Raw genomic sequence first — 24,705 nt, 5'->3', positions numbered from 1 at the left:
TTGTCTTTTTCCCCATGTTTTCAAAAGAAATCAAACTAATTTGCTCGAGTTTCAAAGGGTCAAATAGCTTGTGAAAAGCATTAAAGCGCAGCACAAGAAAACTGATATCAATCCATGTTTCAAGGGGTTAATGGACAGATATGAGCAATGGTGTAGTGGTATTTGATAGAAATAGCTAGATGGGTAGGTTACGGAGGAGGACATAAATATACTCTCCTAATTATTCAAATAGCTTTTTGGCTGGTAGGTGGGTATACTTAACGGCCAGAAAAAGAGATCGGTATACCCGGTAAACTCTCCACGACACCACTGAATATGACAGTGATCTTGATCTTCTCATCTAACTCTCAGCAAGAAAGCAAATACTGAATACCAAAAAGTCCAACTATTCCTTCAAGGCTTACTCATGTTCTTCGTATCAGAACCTGAAACGGTTGTTTACCAGCCACGCGGGCCTCTCTAAGAAAGTGACAACAGCCATCTATGTCGCACATGTATTTATTCACATCCTTGTTCCCGGTGGAAAATATTTTATGACAACATCTAATCACATATAACTACACACTGACTGTACAAATATGTGAGAAAACAATGAGACATGGATATGTTTTTTTTTTTGTTTTGTTTTGGGGTTTTTTTTAAACGGCAGTGGTCCTCTGTTGATATAAAAAGAAGTTGTTATCCAAAAAAATTCTTATCATGCATTTTAAAACACATTACACCACCAACAAAGACCAATGTTTCTATGAACAATATTGACATAATACATTCTGATTAAAAAGGAGGAAATGGAAATACACAGTCTGCTCTAATGATCAATTCTTGCACTGTCATCGTGGACATGTTCAAGCTTTGTTTTCAGTTTAGATGTTTTTTTAAGACTATTTAATCATACTTTACTGAGATGAAAGTGGTGAAAAACGTTTACTCTATAACCTACTGTTTTGTATAAGGCAGTAGCTAGTTGCTGTTAAAATACATGGAAATGCAGTAAAAACACGTTGCCTCTTTTTTTCATTTTTAAAACACAAAAGGGTTTGAATCCAGTGTGGTTGTGCAACATCTTAAAGTTCCTTGACACATTCTCATCTGCCCGTACAATTCATCCAATCCAAGGCACATGGGAAAGTCATTCAAGAGTGTCATCACTGTGTTCAGAGGTTACTTTAACATGAGGACAGCGTACACGTAGACTCTGCCAAAAACCTAACAAACCCAACATCTCTCCAGCACGGGGTTATGGCAGCAACCGAAAGTCTGCGTACAGTATGTTTCAACTTCATCCCCGCCATGTGCTGCTGGCCATGGCTTTATTTGTGCCAAAGTTTGGTTTGGTCCTCCTCAGTGGATGCTCATGTAGCTTCCATCCAGGTGATATCTGCACAGGCAGCAAGACAAGAAGATGTCAAATCGACTACGGTTCAATTGTTTAACAACAAATGAGCACATGACTGGATCTTGTGAAATAAACTGAGGAATGGACGTGAAGATGCACTACACCAAAAAGTCCACATTACGATGTGAAGGCATGCAACATGATTTCAGCTTCATGGAGAAAATGGAGACTTTTACTACTTTTTAGCCACAGCAGCACCAGGATTAAAATGTTGCATTGGTCAGCCCGCCACTTTGATCCAGAAATACTCAGTTATAAGATGGTTTTCCATGAAACTGAATTCAAACATTCATTATCCCTTGAGAATGATGCCTTCCAGCTTTTATAATCCCCTGACTTTTCCTCTGGTGCCATCATGAGGCTGAAAGTTCAGCCCAGTCACCAGAAAAAAATGTTGGCATTGTATGTTTTTGCAAACCATAAATACATTTATTCATATACAGGAAGGAAATCCAGGTACTCCATAAATGTGGAAAACGAGGAACTGCATTTAAAAGCCTTATTTTTAGGGGCTAAAGCATTATAAAAGCCAACATGTTACAACCACTGCTGGTCTTCGGAAGGGCTTTAATGACTTAGCCACTAAAAATAAGGCTTTTAATGTACTTCCCGCTTGTTTTCCACAATTTTGAAAAGCCTGGATGTCCTTTTTGTTTATCCTGTTGTTTCCCATTTTCCATCAGCACCCAACACATGTTTTTAACCTATGTCTAATTATAAAGAGCATCCAATTATCTCTCTCTCTCTGACATTAATTTAATTGTCTCATACGTATCAAATCAATGTTTATAAGTTAAGTAGCATAAGAAGTGACATTGTCATCGGGTGGTGGAGGGGACGGTGGATGGCGTGATATGTAGGCGAGACGCCTGCCATGCTACAGACCACTGTTAAAGATCAATAAACATCAAAACCAGCTGTTTTATAGCCAGTCATTGCTTAATCTCCAGTGGCTTTTTAGCCAATAATCATGAGTGTTTTTTAGCGACCCATTGCTTTGTTTCCATCCGGGATAAATGCTACAAATAGCAGTTGTTTTTTACTGAGACATGGACAGCGTCTCCAGCAGTGATTGTGCCACTAAAACATTGTTTATTAAACATAAACATGATTTTTTTCCTAATCGTCACTTACATACCCATGTATCCACTACATAATAATGAACAAATGTAACATATCTGTGGTTTATAGAAACATGACCTACAATGCCAACATTTCTTTCTGGTGATTGTGTTTGAAATTTCTCTTTTTAGTCAAATGTTTTAACGACTATTTTATATATTGCAATCACATTTCAACATTTCTGTTTCCTTCACTTTGATTTGTTATAACTTTAGTGATCCCCAGACTTTTCATCTTAGCCAATACCAGGTGAAAACAGGTATTTTTTTCCAATATGTTGTTTTATGACCAAATACCAGCAAAACTGATGACATTCCAGTCAGCCTCAGCTGTATTTGCATTTAGGGCCTAATGAGTAAATATAAGCGTGCTAACATGCTAACATACAGAACATGGTGAATACTTACAAACTATATTTGTTAAACACTAGCATGTTAACATTATCATATGTGGGCACATTAGCACGCTGATGTTAGCATTTAGCACTGCTCTGCCTAAGTCCTCACAGAGCTGTTAGCCTGGCTGCAGACTTTTTGTTGTGCGGCGCTTTAATCACGTGATTATCACCTCTCAGGTATGCTTTTGCCTTGCTGTATGTAAGATCATTGAGATAATGAGTAAAACATTTTTGTGCAAATACCAAAGAGATGCTGTGCCAGAAGAAAGAAAAAACAGACCACAATATAAAAATGTTGATGATTTGCATAAATAGTCTATACAGGAGTGACACACGAATGAAGATGGGATGTCAAAGTGGAGATGACTGGCAACACGACACAAAGCAGCCCGCTGTGTCTCACCCTTAGGTGCTAGAATGGTTGTCTGATGGTTCATCTGTACTATTGGCCTCAGAGCCAACCACCTCAACTGACTCAGATTTTTTAGGAATTGTGTCAGACACTTTGTTTTCTGGAGAAAATCTGCACACATGAGCATTAATCATAAGTCAAGATAGAAAAGGCAGCAAGAAAGAGAGCAGGTCCTTGTAGATACTTTTGTAATGAGCTAAAGGTCAGGTCAGACAAGAGAAATACAAGATAAAACTTATTTTTTTTATAAATGCAGAGAAATACAGTGTGATGTTTAATCCAGAGGCAAAGCAGCACACAAAACACCTGAGAAAACTGTCTTGATGTCTTTCAGAAACATAGGGAAAAGGCAATGAGCAGCATAAGAAGAAATTACACAAGAATTAGCAAAAAAGTATAAAGCACAGGAAAATTAGAAAAAAAACAAAGAAAAAGACACTAAAAGAAAAAAATAACAATGACATTATCCAAAAAGTAATTAAAAATAATAATAATTCAGTCAAATAATTTTATTATATTATTTTTATAATTTTAATCATTTTGGTGTGGGCTGCGGAGCGTTGGAGACATTGGCCGCAGAGATGTCTGCCTTCTCTCCTATGTATATATATACACATTTGAAGAAATCATCCAGACATCATGAGTTGGTTACTCAAGATACTCTAATTATCTTAATGTGAGCAGTTCCATATAGGAACTAATTTATTTCTACCTAAGTACACCTTCCCACCGTATCACAGACAGAAGGAGGCATACGGCTATTTATTAATGAGGACTTGTGCTTGCAAAAGCGCAAGATGCAAAAATTAAAGCAGTCCTCTACAGATGAGCTGTAATGGCAGTAGCACCAACTGTACATGCACACCTCCTTCTGCGCAATGATTCAGTTGGTGGGTGTGGTTCAATTGAAGGAAAATAGTTCCTACATAAAACTGCTCACAACAGGGACAGTGAATCACACTGAGTAACCGGGTTATGGTTTCTGGAGAGACATTCCTGTTGAGTTTTTCAAATACAATTTTCGATGCTTTGAGCACCACAAGCCGATTGCCATAGATCTATTATACTTGAGAGAAAGCAGACATCTCTTCTGCTGATATACCAACTCGCACCAAAAAATCTATACTGATAAATAGAACAAGTGAGAGGATTGTTTTTTAATTTGAATTGTTTTCAAAATAGTAACCAGCGTTTTATCTAAAGATCCACTCATATTTAAACTGAAAATAAAGTCTATGATTGGGTCACACTGTTGCATCAGCTCAGCATGGAGTAACCTGCTGCACTCACCTGCTATGTGACGGACTGCGGTTGTACGGAGAAGCAGGAGCTCCAGGGTGTGGGTACTGAGGTGTGTCAGATGTGTCGTACTCTGTCAGGCCGACTGCGAGCTGGTTGCGCCAGTTTCCTGTGCTTTCCACTGAGGACACTGCAAACAACAGAAAGGCAACAACGCTCAGGTAATGTTGGTGTGGAACTCAGAAGTAATTGTTGTTATTGGAAACACTCTTTAAGTCCGGCTTAACGTCACCTCTGCAGGACAAACAATTACAGCTCACATGACACAGCATTATGTTATTATAGAACTGTTCCTGCCACTTAACATGGACACTTACAAGGACCTACACCTCCAAAAGTTCTTTTGTTTTTGTGTTTGGACCAATATCTTAAAATTAATTTATACCTTTTAATCTCATTTTAATAAATCACAAGTACAAGTTTGTGCATCTCATGCATCAGTGTTACATTAGATAGAAAAGACTTTCAACCCCCTTTTCACTGAGATGTGGCTCAGTTTTCTAATCAAAAGAATTACAGTCAGAATTACATTCATCCTTAATTTGTACAATATGAATCAGCATTTTAAAGTTTTATCATTAGTTACACTTGTTTATATCAATCTTAAAATAAGGAATGGGATGTAATTTACAGCTGCTCGTTTTAGAAATTAGTTTCACAACTTGGGAAATGGTTTAAAAATCTTTTAAGATGTCAAGTGGAAACAATATTTTTAAACTGAGGTGGGTAAAGTAGTCTTTGCATATTACAGAAATGCCTTCATATCAGCAGTAAGTCAACCACCAAGCATTCATCTTTAAAAAAACAAAGATGCTTTGCTCTGTGACTGTAATGACTGACTGTCACTATGTAAATAATATTAATACATTAACGGCACAAACCGGGGCTTATTCTCTCCCAGACTACTATTTTTGGCAGCCTGGAAAAGCTTTGGACACATCAAGTGAAACTCTCGACTGAAACTCACATAAATAAAATTGTCTTGGGTGGCTTAGCAGTTCTTGAGGGCTCGGTGGAGGAATTCAAAGTGAAGAAGAAATAGATATAGAAATAAAACAGCATCCCTTGCAAGATACTTAGACAGACTCCACCAGTTTATGTGATATACAACCATCAGCAGATAAATGTAAGCAATATATACGTGTACATCTATTCCTGATTTAGAGAAAGTAAAAACATTTATATTCTCTTTTACTTCATACACCATTAAAGGTCCACTGTGTAAGATTTAGGGTGATTAGTGACATCTAGTGGTCATAATTGCTGACTGCGATCAGCTGAAACATCTCCTGGGTTAGGGTCCTTTCTTTATTTATTGTTCAGGAGATTTTTAGCAAGGGGCAAATTTGTCCACAGCCAGTGTTTGGTTTGTCCTTTCTGGGCTACCATAGAAACAAGGCGATCTCCGTATATGAAGGTGCTCAATATACAGACTTAAACGGCTTATGCTAATTTAACAAAAACACAACAATTCTTACTTTCAGGTGATTATACATAAAAAACACACTTCATATATTTAATTTAAATTCTGACAATAAATCCCCCTACATCCTACAAACTGAACCTTTAATTTTGTCTTTATCAAACTGCTCAGGTACATCATCTCACCTGAAGAAAAGGAGGTGGTTCTGCTGGAGTGGCTGAAGGCCGCCGGCATGGTCTGGTAGCCCAGGCTGAGCTGAGAGCCGCTGTCGAAGTCATATCCAGCCAGCATCCCCCTCCCTCCCTCCCTGTGGCCCTTGTTTCGGTGGTACCAGCCTTTCAGATGCTCCGCCACCAGTGCCTTGTGCATGTTCTTGGCCAACAGCTCATTTCTGGGCCCCTCTCTGTTCCGTGGCGGCCTCACCGTCGCGTAGGGATTCTGGGAAAGACTGTCAGCCCGGTCACTGCTGTAATTCCTGAATCTGTCATGTCCATGATACCCATTTATTTGGTAGGAAGGGTTGACGTTGTAGTGGCCCTCGACTTCGTTCTCATACACGTAGGCACCGTTAGCGTAAGGCTCCATGTCCGGGCAGGGGTAGCCGGAGACGTAGTAGGCACTGGGTGCATAGTGTGCTGAGGTCTCGCATGAATAACTACAGCCAGAGTGGTGCTGGACCAAGTTGGGCATACTCCCAGTGTTTCCATACACTTCCACCTTCCTGTGGAGACGATGCATGGTTGAGGTTCGGGAGTCCAGGGTGCTGTACTGGGAGTTTGCCGCCCCGCAGTAGTCCAGACTGGACTGGCTGGTGTAAGACGAGCAATCCTCTAACACCTCAGTGCTGTTGCTGCGGTGGGCTGGTGACAATATAAAGACGGGCTTCTCGGAGTCCGTGTCTTTTCTTAGCTGAGGCTGCGACTCCAGACTTCCGCTGCGATGCCTGAAGCAATGAGGAGACCCCTCGGACCTGGAGGAAAGACATAACTTTGAAACTGTCTTCTAAAAGGACAAAATCAGTTATATTTCTGGATTTATTAGATAAAATAAAGGGAGATTTGGTAAATATAAGGGAATTGGTGAAGAGTGTTAGGGAGACAGAAAGATATTAGGTCTGCAATGCGTCAGTGCAGAGATCACACCTGAGCTGGCTGCTGCTGTAGGCATTGCGGGTCATAACCGGGGTGGGCGGCATGCTGCGTGGATCTCTAGGAGGTCTGGGAAGGGTTTTATAGGGACTACTGTGGGCGGAGGAGACCTCTCTTGGATTTTGGTAGTAGTGGGAAGCCTCCTGGCCTTCAAAAGCTAATCTAAAAGGTTGTGGCATTGGGAAAGGATCAAAAAAAAGAAAAGGAAAAGGGGATGAGATGCAGGGAAAGGAATGAGGCTGCAAACATGACATAACAAATATTATGGACTCTGCCAAAACGTGATACAATTGCTTCATTTCAAGATAAAATCAAAAGTTGTTAAACAAGTTGCATACTAAACGTTCTGGCAACAATCAGATTTGTGTTTCCCCACCTGCTGTGGTTCTTGTTATGGTGGTTTTCCCTCGGAGATCCCTGCCTCTCCGCATCAAATTCTGCTCCCAGCGATCGCATCGGGCTGAGCTGAGGGGAGCCTTGGACCGACCGTGACCGTGGCCTCTGACTGACGCCGTCTGAGTCATCTGAATACAAAAGAATTTCACAGTAGCAATACTCGCCCTTTACACTCGCCCTTTCAAAAGTATTCATAATAACAGGTCTGTTGAATTTAATGCACCAGAATGTGTTCGTGTGACTCACCATCATCCAGCGGGAGGCTAGACAAAGAGCTGCAGTCTGAACGAACGAGTTCATCTGAGGGAAGAGAAAACAACTTCATGTTTACTGTGAATATATAAATTCTTTGTGCACATAATCCAGTGATAATCCAATAAAAGATTAAAGTAGAAACGGACACTTTTTTTGCTTTAATTTATCATTCTGAAGCAAATGCTGATTGCACATTGTATTGGCTATAGCATAATGACACCACCAGCGTTACGAACGGTCCCCTTGAATTTTACTATGCAAATCTGTCTGCCACCTGGTAATTTCTATGAAGTGCATGAAGGCTTGATTTATGGCACAAATGAAGTGCATCAACCATTATGCAACCAAAACAGAGAGAGGATTTTTGTTTTCCCCTGCAGCTGCAAGCAGCAACGTCCGGAACTGAGAAATGAAGCCAATATGAAGGTGCCAAAAGCTGCAGTTTCTTGAAAGGCTACTTGAGGATGCCTCCCAAACCAGGTCAATCCCCCATAAACCCCCATGTTAAAATTTTACAGCCAAAATAAACATGTTTACAGCCTTGTACAAAAATGGGTTTATTCTCTATAGCTAATTCCCCTGTTTATGTCAATAGTACATGGGTGAATTTTTATTCAACTCACCCATGTAAATGTTATTAAGGCTTAAAGTTACACATGATTAAGTGAGTGACAGGTGGGCGCCATGTGTTGACAAGTCACTACTACTGTGACAACACTGGTTAGACAACATGGCAATGGTTTAACCCCATATTCAAAGAGTATAGCTGTAGTTGTAGCTAATAAGGTGTGTTTTCAATTCGTGAAAGTTAATTGTATCTTTCAGTCCTGTTCAGCATTTGATTGTGGCAAAAGACTCCCTAAAGAGTCAGTCAATTTTTCTGATAAGTACATTTGCTTTTTATGATTTTATACCTGTTTTTGCAAGCACAAATTTGCATTAGCAATAGTACTTTAACAGTTAACTATAGCTTTAAATGCACCATGTTAACCAAGCTGGCAGCTAGCATTACATTAGGGTTAGCTCCACTCTCTCTTCCAAATATGGTCACTTCTGGCTCCAAAACTCCAAGATGGTGAAGGCCAAAATGCCAAAATGAAAAAATGTTTTACTTTAACTTGCATCATACCTGCAATGATCACTGAGGCCCGCTGCGTGGGCTTTTTTCCTTTCTTGATTCTGTACTGGTTCATCTCGTCCTCTATCTGCTGCAGTTTGTGCATGGCATCCAAACAGTTTCTCCTCCTCTTCTTCTTCACTGTTTTGCACAGTTCTGGCTCATTGGCGAGCTTCTTAGCCGCCTCCACAATCTTTTGCTGCAAGGCGAATCTGCTCTCCAGGTTCCTCAGGATGGGATCCTGAAACACAACAGACCCCCAGAGATAACAATGAGTAATAACAAGAATTCACACACACTACACGTAGTTTATTGAGATAATAACTACAACTGCCACCCATTTCAACAAGTTTCTATTTCAATGTTTTTTGACTTTTTTACCCTGTGGCACTCTATGTGGAGTTGTAAATCTTTAAAAATGGGTCAAGAATATATAGTTGAAATTTTAAAAGCTGAGATAATTTCCTGTAATTGCAAGGATCTGCACTATTTGCAATTGCTACTCCAATAGAAAACAGTATGGCTGATAAACTAAAAAATAAACTACAGTGCACATTTGTCGTAATGAAAACCATGTCACGAAGTGCAACTGTGTGGCTCATTGACACAGTTTTAATAGTTTTTGGATGACACTGGAGCTCTGTGATGCAGAGAAATAATATTTTTTGATGAATTCATTGTTGGTTGTGAGCTTTCTGTGGAATCTGTTGACAACAAAATGAAAATAAAATCTCACCAAATGCTTTAAACTTTAGCCTTAACCTCACTTAAAAAGTGAAATATGTGAACTTTTGCATACATTATATAGAAAAACAGTTCAACACAGACCTCATTGTAGGGAAAAAGGTCATCTAACTTGAAAGCAGTGCCAACCCGCCGTCTGACGTGTGGCGGTCTTTCACCTGAGGAGAGGGGATACTCTTTTGGCAGCTTGCCAGTAAGCTCCTGGAAACACATAACAGAAAGACCCCTAAGCACTTACATGAACTGAATGTAACAGCAGAGACCATCAATCTTAATAATGACGTTTCAGCTGACTCGATGTGCCTTGCAAAATGTAGAACCAGTGCAGAAGAAGTGTAAAATAAAACGATCTCTCACCGCCTCTCTCAGGCAAATCTTCTTTAGCTCTTTTGTCTTCTTGGCCAAAATATCTTGAATCTCTTGTTCTTTTCTTCTCAGTTCAGACAGTTTCTCTTTCTTCTGTTCTTCACTCATTTCAGAGTCTGCAGAACCTGTGAAAACAGCGTCTCAGTTGTCGTGCCAATATATCTAAAAATTACATCCAACCAGCTGATTCATCATGTCCTCTTTACTTTTTAATTCACAGCTCAGTGTTTATCCTTCGCAGCTTAGTCGAAGACACTTGGAAGCTTTTTGTTTTGAAAACATGAACTTAACAGACAGTTGCTTCATGAACTTGAGTAATTATAACCAACCTGTAGACACCAGGCTGCCATTACTGGCTGTTATTAAGTTATTTTTCAGGCCTGCGTCTCCCAGTCTGTTTATTTTTGCTCCTCCGTGCTCTGTGAGGTCCATGGCAATTTCCTCCACACTTCTCGCTGCTCCTAATTTAGACTGAAAGAATTGAGAAGAAAATACAACAAAGATCAGTGGATGGTATTAACAGTGTTGAAAGTAATGTTGCAGTTACTAATAATAGACACTTACTTTGCTTTGCTTTCTGTCCAGGTAGAACTGGTGCTGGCTTATAGCCATGACCCAAATGGTTTTGATCAGAGAATGGCTGGCATACCAGGTGTGGATGAGTAGACCCGTCTGTCCAAATGTGCGCTTGGTTACTGCTCTCCTGTTGCAAGAAACACAGCAAAAATAAATCAGAGGCTAAGATGGAGTTTTTAAACACAATTCAGATTAAACAACACAGTCATGAACAATCTCTTTGGATAAATGCTGAAGATACTACAGGTGGATAGGGAAACAAATTGTAATATTCCTATAACATATCCCCATTTATCTTTCCTGGCTGATTACTTACATAAAGATTATTATGATTTTCTGTATTACAAGTTTTCTGAAATTGTATGTTTAAATATGCAAATGAGGAATTATATAATTAAATATGTGCTACTTTACATGCATATCTAAAACAGATATCTGAACACTGGATAAAGCCAGTTTTAGAATTCTTGTTTTATTTAGTTGTGTTTTTATGGAGCAAATTTGATCATCTCATCCCTTTTTAATCACTCAAAAAATCAGATAATACTGTCAACATTCATAAAAAAATCAAATTTTGCAGTGTTTTAGGTATAAAATGCTACATAAATCAGGCTATAAATGATATATGAACAAATCCCTCAATAAAAAACCTTTATAATATAGATAGGAGTGGGAGAATCAGGTGTGTGTAAGTGTAATTTCTGGCTAAAACTATGGGAAAAAAAACATTTAAAAAAATTCCATACATACATTCAAGTTTGATTGACTCAAAAAACGAGAAATTTGTAAAAATAGCCAGTTGACAGAGGCGAATCTCTCCTGCTGCTCACCTGTGTGGGTCGTTAACTTCTACGGCAAACTTCTTCTCCCGAAAATACAAGTTTTCCAGCTGCTTCCACTGATAAAGCTGGGGATGAAAAAAAGAAATAATTAATAATTGCACTCTGTAGTTTACAACATGAAATGTAATGAGATGAACAGAAATGTTGTCACAGGAAAATGACTTTAAAACATGACCGCTGGTGCCTTCAATCCTGGTGAATAATTATGTTTTATTTTTAAAATCATATACAGTATTGAAGCCATGAGCATGATGATTGACATCAAATAAACTATTAGAAAAAAAAAGATTAGTAGTGCAGGTGTTTTGGCTCGCCTGTTTCAGCCACAGTCATTAAAGAAAGCCAGACTGTAACATGAACCGTCATTACAGTCTGGCATGCCAAGTCTGCAATAATGCAGGTGTTAGAAAGCTAAGAGTGCCACAAGGGGACATTACTCAAAGACTCATCGCAGTATACAACACTTTCCATGGCTCATCACGTCCATCCCTCTATCACCCAGGTGCTCACTGACAGCAGAATGATATGAACAACCTTTTTGGGATGGTGAGTCACTGTGTGTCTGGACAAAATCCGAATGAGACACGATGTTGAGCAGACAGCACACAGAAAACGATACATGTGGTTGTAATTTGCAGAACAATGCCACTGCGTGGTTAACACTCAGTGACAAGTATAGAGGCTAACATCAAGTTTTACTATTTAAATGTATATTTTTTAAAAGATACATAAACTAATTAGTTGTTGTAAATTTACTTAGTAACTTTAAATAGAAGATCAGTCTACTTGCAGTATTTCTGACAGTCAGACAAAGTTGTTTAGTTTCCAGGCTTACCAGTACAATGGATGTTCACAAGTCCTGTTCTTAACTTATTAAATCCTCCGCTGTCAACACAAACATATACTTTGCTCCTTCTCCTGTCAGCTCCTGACTTGTCTCCTCAGGTATTCTGAGAACATGCACTACAACGCCCCAAATCCCGCCCCTTTTCCCTTTGACATCACCAGCTCACTCCCTCTTCTCCTTCTCCAACAACGCACTGCTGCTGCCTGCACACAGCCGTCTGCTGCTTGCACAATTTTTGGAACGCAGCAGTCAAAGACAGATTGCACCATATCCTGTGATACAGGAAGACAGTGCCAGTTATTTAATGTGCATTGCTTTGAACTTTCCTTTTCTTTATGTAACAGCATTGCATGTGTGCACGCCTGCAGATACTGGAGGCACCAGGCTGGACGACATAGCTGACAGATCACTCACATGGGTGTTTCTCCTATCAACCTAAATGCTAAAACAACTGCAATGAAACAAGAAAAGCAGGTTCATATGCTGTTCTCATAGAGTTGATACAAAACTCACCAGTCGTATTAAAGGGATAGTTTAGATTTTGTGAAGTGGGATTGTATGGACTATGTGTCGATACACAGTATATCACATTTTGTAGATGTCAGCCAGCATGCTCCCAGTTTGGAGAACCAGGCAGAAGACCGACATAGAAGCTAACCAATCTGCTGCTGTGGATGGCGAGGTGAGCAAAAAACATACTTTAGCCTCCAAAAAAAGTCCCACCTAAAAAAAAACAATGTCTGTATGACAGTACTGTATATTTAGAGTATTTTTTAATGCTTTACCTCAATGTCAGAGAGTGGTGTCCAACAGAAAAATGAAGCCATATTACATGACTCTCTCCAAAGCCAAAACAGTGATTTAATACTGCTGAACGCAGGAGCTGCTGGTCGACCGCTGACTCAATCAGTTAGTTTATGTTATTGTGTAACTTTGGCGTTTCAAAGGGTCATTTCGGATTCACCAAGGTCACTCAATAACACAATCTAACGAAGTGATCGAGGCAGCAGTAGACCAGCAGCTCCCATATTAAGCAAACTAAAATGATAAAATGTTTTTGTCAAGTGAGTCTGGTGGCTTTGACATTGAAACCAGCAAAACAACAAAACAAGCAAGAAAATAACCTCACAAAATGCTGTCTTAAAATAATAATAATAATAATAATATTTTTAGGTAACTTCCTTGTCTCCTTTTAGTAATTTCTTGCAGTTTGTGGGACACTTCTTGTCAAATTGGCAATTGTCTTTTTTACGCATGTTTTTGAAAGAAATCAAACCCATCTGCTCAGGATTCAAATGGTCAAATAGCTTGTGGAAATCGTCTGAATGCAGTACAAGAAAAGTGATGTCTATCAAGGTCTCAAAGTTTAAATATGTTTTTAAACAACTCCCATCCCCGGCAGTATGTCAAAAAATCCAAACTATCCCTTTAAGTGCCAGAGCTCTCTAGTCTGAGATTTCGCTCCCATTCTTCAAGTCTGGCCTCGTCTGCTGCAGCAGCTGAAGCACAGCCTTTGTTAGTGTGAAACAGATGATGCATGAATTTGAGCTGGTGAATCACCACGATATGTGCAACAGCAGCAAACCCCTGTGCTATCATGTCCACAGTCGGATTAGTGAAGAAATGGGAGCAGTCGTTATAGAGGCAGAGCAGCAGGAAGGTTTACCTTTCTGGGTTTTAATTTGTCCTGCAGGTCATACTGGCCGATGCCCTTATAGCTGATTCCAAGCCACCACGGGATCCCCTGTTTATCCTGTGAGGCAAGAGCACAGCTTGAAGGCTGACTCAGTTTCAATCACAACAGCTGTCACTTCCCATTAATCACAGCAGAGGACCTACCTTTACTTCGTAATAATGCACGCCATACGTGGGCAAGGACTCCACTAACGTCAAATACCTAGAACAAAAAATGTATTAAAACCAGCAGCTGCTTTCTTAACATCTGCATATGGTTTACCTTGGAGATTTGAAAAGACTGAACGGGGAATTTGATCTGTGTCCAGTGAATCAGTGCGATTCACTGGACTGCAACTGAGGAGGAGCTATTGATTTCTATCAAATGATGAGAAAAGGAGTGCCGGAGAGAGACGGAGAGAGAAGGGAGGGGCTAATAGAGGTGAGAGGAAGATTAATGAACTCAAAGCTTAATGGCATTCATCGTTTAATTACTAGAGTTGAACCTTTTTCAGCAAATGCACATTTTTCTTCAGTACTCACTGCACGATGGCCTGTCCTCTGGAGACTCCTTTCAGCTGCTTATAATGTTCAATAACTCGATCTTCACTGAAAGGTCACAGAAAGAAGACACATTTTTACGCTTTAACAGATGGACATTATTAGATAAAGCTTTTCTGTGCACTATATGTGTATTTAGCCCTGTAACTCAGAAATATAACTGAAATAACAATAACTAAAACATTAACCTCCAATCAATTTGTTACAAAAAATTAAACACTTTTTATTTTACGGTTTTGTCCATCACTGCCAATCTGTTGACTTCAAACAAACTGTTTTAACTGCATGTAAAAAATTAACTAAACTCAGTCAATGTTTTTAAAAATGTAACTGTAGGCAAAATTTCAGTAAGTCTTTCCTGTGAGCGTACCAGTATGCAAGTGATGGGTGTTCCTTGAGTACTTTGGTGGGAAGCGTTGGTAGTTTCTTTAACTCAGCCCTCGTGTTTTCATCACTGAAACAGAGGAGACAAATAGTGCAATCAGGAGACATTATATGCAATTAGTATTTTACATTACTTAAAGGCATTGTGTGCAGGATGTAGGGGTTCCTAGCTGTGAGGCTATAGACTGTGACCTACTGAAACTTCTCCCGTGTGTCATTGCGTAGGAGAATATGGTAATTGATGAGAAAACATGATTTCTCGAGCCAGTGTCTGTTTTTGTCTATTTTGGGCTACTGTAGAACAATAACTTAAAATAAGGACCCACTCCAATGCAGACATTAACTACTCATTTTAAGGCAACAAAAGCACAATGATTCTAATTCTCAGGCGATTATATACTAATGGAAAATAGTTGTGAATATTATATTCCATTTTTTCCATTTTATCCCCCTAAATCCTACACGTTGTACCCTTAACTGCACTTCTTGGATTTGTGAGATTTTTGCCAGTGACCTTTTATGCTGGAATATAAACCCAGTACAATAACTCAAGTAGAGTTTCGAGGTACTTGCACTTTGAATATTTTAATATTCTACAACTTTGTACTTTTATTCTGCTACATTTTAGAAGCAATTTCTTTAACAAGTCAGAATTGAATATACTGAGTCTATTTTTAACAGGAAAAATTTACAATTCAAATCTTGCAGATGCAGGTGCATTGGAAAGTATCACTTGACTGATTCCTATAAGAAAAGGATCTTATAAATGTATATTTATGTTACATGTAAGATACAAGTATACACTTTTCAATGATGCATGAAAGCTGCAAGGCCAATGTATTAATTCATCAGATCAGCATTTTCTGTAAATCATCTTGCAAATAGACTTAATTATGTAGGATTTCCTTTTTTTCTTCTTTATATGCAACAGATGGTACACATGTTGCTGTTAACTACCGAGAGACGCACTGACAGGTGATTATTTGTCCTACACCTGTGCACTAAAAAACAGGCCAAGCACTATCTATTTAACATCAATGTTGTGAAATACCTTCAATGAAGGTCAAGAGGGGCCAAAACATTCGTATAACCAGTAAAACTGTGATGCTGAGCAAGTGTATGGGATCTTTTTTATCTCAAGACTCAAATACTTTAAGTCAGCCTATAAATATATAGGTTTCAAATTAAACATTGTAAACTTGTTGCTTAAATTCCCCCAAACATACCATAAAAATACAGAAGACATGACCTTAGCATGTCCTAAATGGTAGTCACAGCTACCATAATAGAGAATTTACTCATATGAACAAAGATGTCTGTAGTCCTTATTTCATGAGCTGGTCAAAGCCAGGTGGCGACCTGCACAAAGACCTGCAGTATCCCCTCTGAACATTTCATGCTGTGTTAAATGCAGACATTAGCTGCTCTCTGTAATGTAAAGGTGTCTCTGCTCTGGCTTCTGTCAGCACTGCGAAACTAATTAGTTTCCTGGTGCAAGCTTCTCTGCAGTCTGTGGTAAACCTCACATAACACTGACATTGATTTTTGTTGTGACCTATGAATGCGTCCACTAAAAGCTCTCTATTAACTTGTCCTGCTGCTGTTAAATACCTCTTACGCTGATGATGCTGATATGCACTTACCTTGTGTAGTCTCCCTTTGCCTCCTGGTGATAGAAAAAAAACATCTTATCAGATTACATACTTTAAATGGATTTCAGAAGCAATTAATGTATGTAAATGAGGCTATTAAAGGCACCAACCTGCAAAGCGTTTGCAGCTAATTTGAAGACATTCTCACTTTCCACTTCTATAAACCCCTGGGAGACAAAATAGATCAATATGGGAAAAAATGAGCAGGATGCAGAATGTGTGGTCCTTGTGGGAAAAGCTTTCTAGATCCAAACATAGAATCTCTTTCTGTGCTGCCCTCCAATAACCTCTGCTTGTTCTCACAGTAAACTCTTATGTTTTTTTTTCTATTTTCTTAGATTGTCTACTTTACATTCCAGCCAGCAGAGTGAGAAAACTGTGCCCCGCAGTCATTGTCTGCGGCGCTGCAAGGGTCCAGAGACAGTGAATCATCCGCAAGCTGCTGAGAACAAAAACAACCAGCCACATAATTTCTCAAAAACAAGCAGAAAACACTTACGTTGTACACAGCAGATTTTGCATTCAGGAAGAACAACTCCACCGTAATGATGTCCTTAAGCTGTGTTATGTTTTCTACATAAAACCTGTGAAGGGTAAAAGCAGATGCACACACAACAATTTAAAGGTTAAACTGAGATTATTTGTCACCGTGTTATTGCAGCTTATAAAATTTGCACTTTTCTCTCCCTGGTGAATATACTTGTTAGCAGTGTGAGGTGTGCCTGAGAGTGACGGCTTATGGTGATTTGCAAAAGCCTGAAAACCACCAGAGAGACACTTCACTGTTAAAGCTTTTCAGCCAACAGTTGGAAACACTTTAATATATTCAAGACAATCAGGATTGAAACTATTCTGAACGTTTTGTTGACCGCTAACAGCTCTACTAGGTCAACAAAGTAGTGCTCCCTGCTGGAGATGTTGTGATTTGCATGAGAAAACTGAATTATTACCTGACCAGGAAGTTGAGGACAATGGAGCCAGGTTTCTTCAAAAAGTCATGTTCAAGAACTCTGCGGTCCATCTGCAACCATTTACACTGACCACTGCAACACACACTGAATCATCAGAAAGCTGCACTTTGCACACGCACAACATACACATGTGGACATCTGTACATATTCAGAGACATTAACATAAAATTAATTTAACAGTTTACATACTTGTCATCAAAAAATGCGAGTCCAAAGAACTCCTTCTCTTTGAGGTTGAAATGGGAGGAAACCAAGTCAAGGAGTTCGTACGACAGCAGCTTGGGCTGAGGAAGCAGATTTAGATTTAGTTGCAAACCTACTATATTAAAAAAAAATCCCTCAGAAAATAATTTGTAAATGTGCCACAAAGAAAATGAGGAAATTATTTTTTCTGTTGCTTGCTTTCCTCAAAAGACAGGCAAGACTAAAGAGGAACAAGCGAGCTGTACTCAGGGATGCTTCAGCATCGCACACACTCAAGAATTAATCCAGGTCATACTGCTAGAGGGCAGTCTTTCTACTCACTAATCTAATGTGCTGCCCAATCATATATTCTGTAAATTTATATTCTGGAAAATGTGTTGGAGGGAACATACCTCCCTGCCAACCCCATTTATATTATATTCCCACTGAAAACATGCCTAATAAAGTATATAAGATGAAATAATGAGATAACATAATCCTATTAGTCCCACAACGGGAAAACTTGCAATATATATTTCCAATATATCATTAAACTACAGCGATATCTCTACTATATTTATATATCGTTTTATCAATAACTTTGTTAAAAACATAGTGATTTCTTAAAATTGCTGTTGGCAGTAATGTCTGATTTATGGAATAATACAAAGATGTTCAAAAATGTTCAGAATCCCAACTGTTAAAATCTTTAAATAGTGTATCAATAAAATTTATTTTGAACCTGGTTGTGTCCCATTTTTGGATTTCTGTTCTGGAAATGTTTGCAACTTAGCAAGTAGGGAATCACATAATGTTTCATTTGCATATTTATACATAAAAGTTCAGAAAATCTGTGCTACAACAAATAACTGTCTAAATATAATCAAATGCTAAAGTTTCATGGTGATATCTAAGTTAAAAGTTTTACCCTATTTGTTTTCTGTCTTCACCTGCAATGTGTTTTTTGTTTGTTTGTCAGGTAGTGTAGGTTGTTGTTGGAGCTTTTTATGGTGAAAGTGACAAAAATTATGCTATGAGGGTAATGACAGTGAACCAAAATGGCCCAGTCGCAACCATAAAAAACTCACAATGAAATTAAAGACATTTATTCAAGCTGAGCAGAACTGCAGAGTCAGGCGATTATTCTTTATGTGTTCATTATCACCAGCAACCCAATTTACATTAATCATCTGCACGCCAATTAATCCATTGTCATTATAAAAACATCGATTATAGCCGTCGGGAGTGTTCGTACCTGAACCAGCAGCTCTAGCTTCCTGTCATCCAGCAGCTGCACTTGGCACAGTCTGCCCTCAGTCATCTGCAGGGAAGAGAAAAGAGGAAGTTCAAAGCTTGTGATACAGATTGCAAACCATTCATCATCACAAGGCACAATGACATCAGGTCTTATGTAAGGGGGATGTGTTTACAACTACGGACAAACAGTACACATAAGCCTTATGTCATATGACATGACAGGTCTTGTAACACTAAAATATCTCCAAATTGCTAAATGGAGGAAGTTGTGTCAAATCTGGTATTATGCAGTAAACAGACCTGAGTTATTCTATTAAAACTGCTAGCTTGGGTCAGCAACATTTAAAAAGAACAACAAGGCAGCATAAAACTGTTACTATTAATCTCAACGGCTAAAGACACTATTCACCTGTACTTATTAGCATGAATTGAAATGAAATTAAAGAATACAATTGGATGTTTTGTATTTTTATCTGTTTTCTATTAAACTAGTCATTTTCGCATTTGTCCTGAGCTTTTTACACATTTATGTGACATATTACTAAAACATTGCATAATCTTGGATTTTTCTTTTTGTTTCTTTTAGGCACATAAATGCTTCAGTCTTCATGCTAAAGACGATGACGATGTTAATCAAATGTTAAAAAAGAAGGGTTTTAGTTTTAGTTAATCACAACAATGTATATCTGCACCAAAATACTTCCTTTAAGTGACACTACTAAGAGTTAATCATTTAAGAATCTGAGGGAGTCAAAATCAAAAGTTGGTGAGTTTTTAAGCTTTATTTAGAACATTTTAGTTTCAAAACCTTTTCTGTCAAGCATAACATAGCCAACTCAGCACTCAAAAATAAGGAGAGAGAATTTTTTATGACATTTTCAAAATATATATGAATTAAACATGATTTTTCAGTGTCTCCCACACATGTATTTATTTGTGGCGGCCTGCCACAATTAAAAAATGTGCCACCACAGATACATTTTCTATTTTTGGAGCTGGACTGTTCAATAGGAGCGCTGTTGAAATACATATTGTTCAATTATTTATTGCACTAAACTATCGGAGTGCAGCGCATACTCACACACACAGATGGAGCAGCAGAACGTCAGGCACAGTGAAAACGAAACGTGTGTTTATTATGCTAGGTCTACAGGTTTGCATTCATTTGCAACAGCTGCTTCTCCCATCCAACAATCTGATCAGCTCTGAACGCATCGACAGATCAATTATCCACCCCAGGAGTCACAATCTGCTGCCGAGGAAAAAATAACTCATAGAGAGCTCCACCTGCACTGCATTGACATAAATTCCCTGCATTTAGAGAGGGCACACAGAATGATACAAAAGGACACACACAATCAAAAGAATGACAAAAGAAAGTTTGCTGTCATCATCTCTTTTGACTAATGGGGCCCATAGGCTGAAAAAAACGAAGACCCCTGCCATATTACTTTCTCTCCATCCCGCAACAAGCTGATATCTGGCTGTAATGGGTAAAAAAGATTGTGCCTGAACTTGCAAAATATATTTCATTACAGGTCGAACATATTCTTCATGCTATGAAATGGAAAAAAAAAAATCTTTGATCAAATATCCAATCATAGTGGCTTCAATAGAGTGACGGTCAGTAACCAAACTGAGCAAAGGCCTTGGTGGTGTACAGAAAAAAAACCCTCATTAATAACAATAGAGCGATTGTCTCAAGGATTTGTTGCCATAGCAACCAAAGGAAGGATTTGAAGTTCCATTTAGAACCTTTAACGTTTAACTTTTACTCCCTCAGTCTCCCAGCCTGCAGCATCTGAGTAAAGAAATATTCAGTGGATCAATTAACTAAGTACATTTATTTAAGCACTGTACTTCTACTACTACTTTGTACTTCTATTCCACTACATTTCAGAGGGAAATGTTGTAGTTTTTACTCCTTTTACTACAATTATTTTACAGCTGCAGAATAAGATTTTACATACAAAACATATGATCAGTATAGAGAACACAATGCATTTCTAAAGATTGAATGACCTAAGAATATATAAAGTGATTAATATTTGTTTACCTCCACCTACTACAGCATTAAATTGCTTTTCAGACATAATTACAACCATTTTAGTCATTAAATTACATAATTATTTCATAATAAAACGGTAAAAGGGGGCTATTTTCTACATAATGAAAACATTTACTTTTGATACTTTAAGTGCATTTTCTTATTCTTGGGTACTTTTACTCTTGAAAACATGGCTTTTACTTATAATTGAATATTTTACACAGTTGTACTGCTACTTTTATTGAAGTAAAAGATCTGAACACTTCCACCCTTGCTTATATCTTCATAACTGCAAACTTTTCACCCTGTTTAATAAAACATTCATGCACCAGGATCCAACCAGCAGGCAGCTGCAGTAAACCACAAGCACATATCAGATTCTGAATAAACTCTGCATCCATTAATCCCAGTTCTCCACAAGATAAGAAATCATGTTTTCCTTGTGCAAGATCACTTTGACCACAATGCCCTTTAAACACTTCTCTTCGCAGAATCAGCTCGACCCTCTAAGAAACACTGAAAGCACCGTGTGCTCGATAAATCAAATAGCTAGTAACAATGACAGATTGAGGTTAACCAACAAAACCTGCTCACAAACAGAAAGAAAAAGACACACTGCCGATAGATCCAACATCCTCCTCATGTGACAGAATGAGGCTGATCCCAACTTCTAACACTGTGAGTGAAGCAAACAGCTGCTGTACCTGGTAAACCTCTCCGGGGAGAGTGCAGGTGTGGATGCATCCCTGACTAGACTTCATCCTTTAATAAGAGTCTCCTCTTTGGATCCAGACCATGAAAATTGTTAGCTGTGGCTGAGCAGCAGCAGATTAACCAGCAACTTGTTCCATTGAGGTTATTGACCGAGTCGCCAGGCCTTAGGGGCGGCTTATACAGTGTGGCCAGAAATCGACCGCTGACTGAATGAGGGCAGGCTGGGTCAGGCTCCTGACCACACTTTAGGGTTTACAGCTTCTTAAAGTGAGCAGTCGGGTCAGACAGGAAACAATGGTCGCTATGAAGTGGTTAAAGTGATATTTAAGTTTTGTTGAAGTGGGGTTGTAAGGGATGGTTTTCCATAAACAGTATGTTACAAACAGCATGTCAGTCGACATGCCCCTAGTCTGGAGAAACAATCAGGACATGGAAGCTCAGCAATATTGTAGCCACCTAAAAAATCTTACCTAAAACAATCAATATAAGTTAAGTGTATACTATGGTGAGAGTATTTTTATTGCTTTACCTTGTTAGACAGTGATTTCCAATGGGAAAATGAAAGTGTTATATTGCTCTCTTCAAAGCCAAACTCCATTGAGAAAAACAGTGATTTAATATTGCTGAACAAAGGAGCTTCTGATCTACCGCTGCCTTAAACAGTTATTTATTTGTGTTTTCTTGCAACTTTGGCATTTAACCCTTTGAAACATGAGCAACGGCTTGATTTCTTTAAAAAACATGAAGAAACAAAAGAAGAAATGACCTCAAAGTTTGCAAGAAATTAGTAAAAAGCACAGGACAAATACCTGAAAATTAGTTAAAAATAAAAAAGGAAAGTGATAAAACAAACAAACAAAAAAAAGAAATTACTTGGAAAATGTGCTTAAAATTTTAATAATTCTGTTACATTATGAATAATTTTGGAACTTATTTAGGTGGTTAGATATGTTTTATTGTTGACCCCATGCAGCATTACATTGCTTAGCTTCTGTGTTTTCAGCCTACTTCTCCAAACATAGGGCGTGTCGACTGACGTCCGCTGTGTAATACACCGACTATTGATAAGTGTCACATAAAAAATCTCTTTTGTCATGTCCATACTGTCTGCTGATATATTTTAGTTTCTTATCTCACTTGTTCTGTGTCTGAATGGGTTTGAATCTGGATATCAGGTGTCCCTTGCTTCCTATTTCTGTATTTTTTAACTGCTTGATTTGTTAATTAAGGCTCTTAGGTGATTGAAACAACTAAAGAAGCCTTACTTTAGTCACATTCTGCCCCTTATTTGTTCATTTCTCACATTGCACTAATGAATGATTAAACAAATTGCCCTGCTTCCTGAACGGGATGGGTCACTTCTTTAAATTACGCCAACTGTAATGTTTCTAACGAGCACTTTGTCAATTACAGCCTCTGAATAATGTGTCTTTTTTTCCAACACAATCATAAATTCTCTTTAATGATCTAAATTAAAAGTGCACATTCAATACATTCAATTAATTTGGAGTGGAGCCGTTACTGATAATCACCGGGAGTATTATTACATTGATTTGAGCTTGATTTAGTTATGACTGCGTCATGGTGAGGTCACACAATGTGTCTCTGTAATAAGCGTGACATGACTCCAGCTGGTATGTACAGCACAGTAAAAGCTCTGGCCACTAGATGGAGCAGAGATGATTATTTTTCTGTGTGGAGAAAAAGTTCATATGGTGAAGATGGCTTCTTAAACAAGCATGCGCCACAGAGGGATTTTCATAAGCAGTTATTAGTTCAGCTGAGTCAAATTCAGCTGGGATGACTTATGCAATATAGATGAAGTTAGTGGGAGGAGGAGCCGCAATTTTTAGGAATCTACACTATTAATCATCTATCTGAGAGCTATAATCACCACAAGAACGGCTATTTATATCTGACAGAGCAGCCCAGCAAACCCGACTGAACCAGCAGTTTCTCTGTCACAACACGAAAAAGTCACCCACACAGGCTGTGATTTCAAACTGGTGGATACACAATAATCGCCAATGCACATGAGCAACCTGGGCTGAAACTAGGGCAATTCAAAGATATTATATCGATATCGTGGTATAAGAACATATATCGTTTTGGTTTTTGGATACTGTAATACCATAAATGTTCTCTTTCGCTTGTTTTAAAAGCTGGATTACAGCAAAGTGATGAAATTTTCTGAACTTAAATACAAACTGTTATAGGACATGAGTCAAACCTTCAATAATAAAAAGGTAAATGATACTAATAATGATAACAACAACAACAACAATTGAACAAAATAAAATAAAATAAAGAAATAAAATAAAATAAATCTTTTTTTCCAAACCAAGAGCTTTTTATAAAAAAAAATAAAAAATCATTGCAGTACTAATACTGGGGTATTTGGCAATTTATATTGTGATATTTAATATTCTCCATGTTGCTCACCATCATAGACTGTATACAAATGGATGCAGCCACGGTGATGTCACCCATTTCGAAGTCTCAAGTTCAGCAAGTTCGGTCAACGCCATATTGGTTTCTTGGGGCCAGAAAACACCATTTTTGGACAAGAGACTGCAGCTGTGGCAGAGCGAGCGGGTGGATCAGACTGACAGACCATAACAACGCCTCATTATACAGAACTTTTATTTTATTTTAGAACCTAAATAAAATGTAAACAGGTGAGTTATATAAAAATTTACCTCCCCTGTGGCTGACCTGAATGGGGAAATTAGCTATAGCTACTGCAACAGCAAATATTTGGTGCTTTTGCTTCATAAGTGTCAAAATAGTTGCTTTCTGTTGCTCTACTGATCAACTGCTAAAAATCTAAATCTTCATTTGTCATCTCATGATGTATTTACTATCCATCACAGCGCAGCAGACAGTGCTGCTTCATCAACCAAACACGACCTATTCAACCTC

General features: G+C 38.4%; 1 protein-coding gene across 2 annotated transcripts; it reads right to left on the bottom strand.

The window, feature by feature from the left end:
- Positions 1-482: 482 nt before the first annotated feature.
- LOC121947209 (FERM domain-containing protein 4B-like) lies at positions 483-19,086 on the bottom strand. Of its 2 annotated transcripts, none has more exons than XM_042492149.1 (22): positions 19,021-19,086; positions 17,772-17,866; positions 17,562-17,654; positions 17,111-17,195; positions 16,722-16,778; positions 16,603-16,625; positions 14,946-15,029; positions 14,558-14,623; positions 14,180-14,237; positions 14,007-14,093; positions 11,482-11,558; positions 10,640-10,778; positions 10,405-10,546; positions 10,067-10,200; positions 9,794-9,910; positions 8,978-9,206; positions 7,840-7,893; positions 7,574-7,721; positions 7,192-7,359; positions 6,235-7,019; positions 4,618-4,756; positions 483-1,378 (listed from the first exon to the last, which is right to left on the bottom strand). In XM_042492149.1, exons 1-22 carry the CDS (start codon positions 19,084-19,086, stop codon positions 1,342-1,344), a joined length of 2,883 nt encoding a protein of 960 aa, XP_042348083.1. In that variant the 3' UTR covers positions 483-1,341. The 2 variants fall into 2 exon arrangements, with proteins under 2 accessions (XP_042348083.1, XP_042348082.1); XM_042492148.1 differs by lacking the exon at positions 483-1,378 and adding an exon at positions 2,766-3,438.
- Positions 19,087-24,705: the final 5,619 nt, after the last annotated feature.

This window comes from Plectropomus leopardus, chromosome 8 (assembly GCF_008729295.1).
Source record: "Plectropomus leopardus isolate mb chromosome 8, YSFRI_Pleo_2.0, whole genome shotgun sequence".
NCBI classification, from domain to species: Eukaryota; Metazoa; Chordata; class Actinopteri; order Perciformes; family Serranidae; genus Plectropomus; species Plectropomus leopardus.
Note: the sequence above shows the minus strand (reverse complement) of the source record. Positions and strands in the feature narration are given on the sequence as shown.

What these genes read in the sequence shown, in the direction of transcription:
- LOC121947209 (XM_042492148.1), bottom strand. Translation starts at nt 19,086, where the DNA reads ATGACTGAGGGCAGACTGTGCCAAGTGCAGCTGCTGGATGACAGGAAG. An exon ending in AGCTAGAGCTGCTGGTTCAG is followed by an intron (nt 17,867 to 19,020) that starts GTACGAACACTC and finishes CTGCTTCCTCAG; the next exon opens with CCCAAGCTGCTGTCGTACGA. An exon ending in CAAAATCTGCTGTGTACAAC is followed by an intron (nt 16,779 to 17,110) that starts GTAAGTGTTTTC and finishes TTTGTCTCCCAG; the next exon opens with GGGTTTATAGAAGTGGAAAG.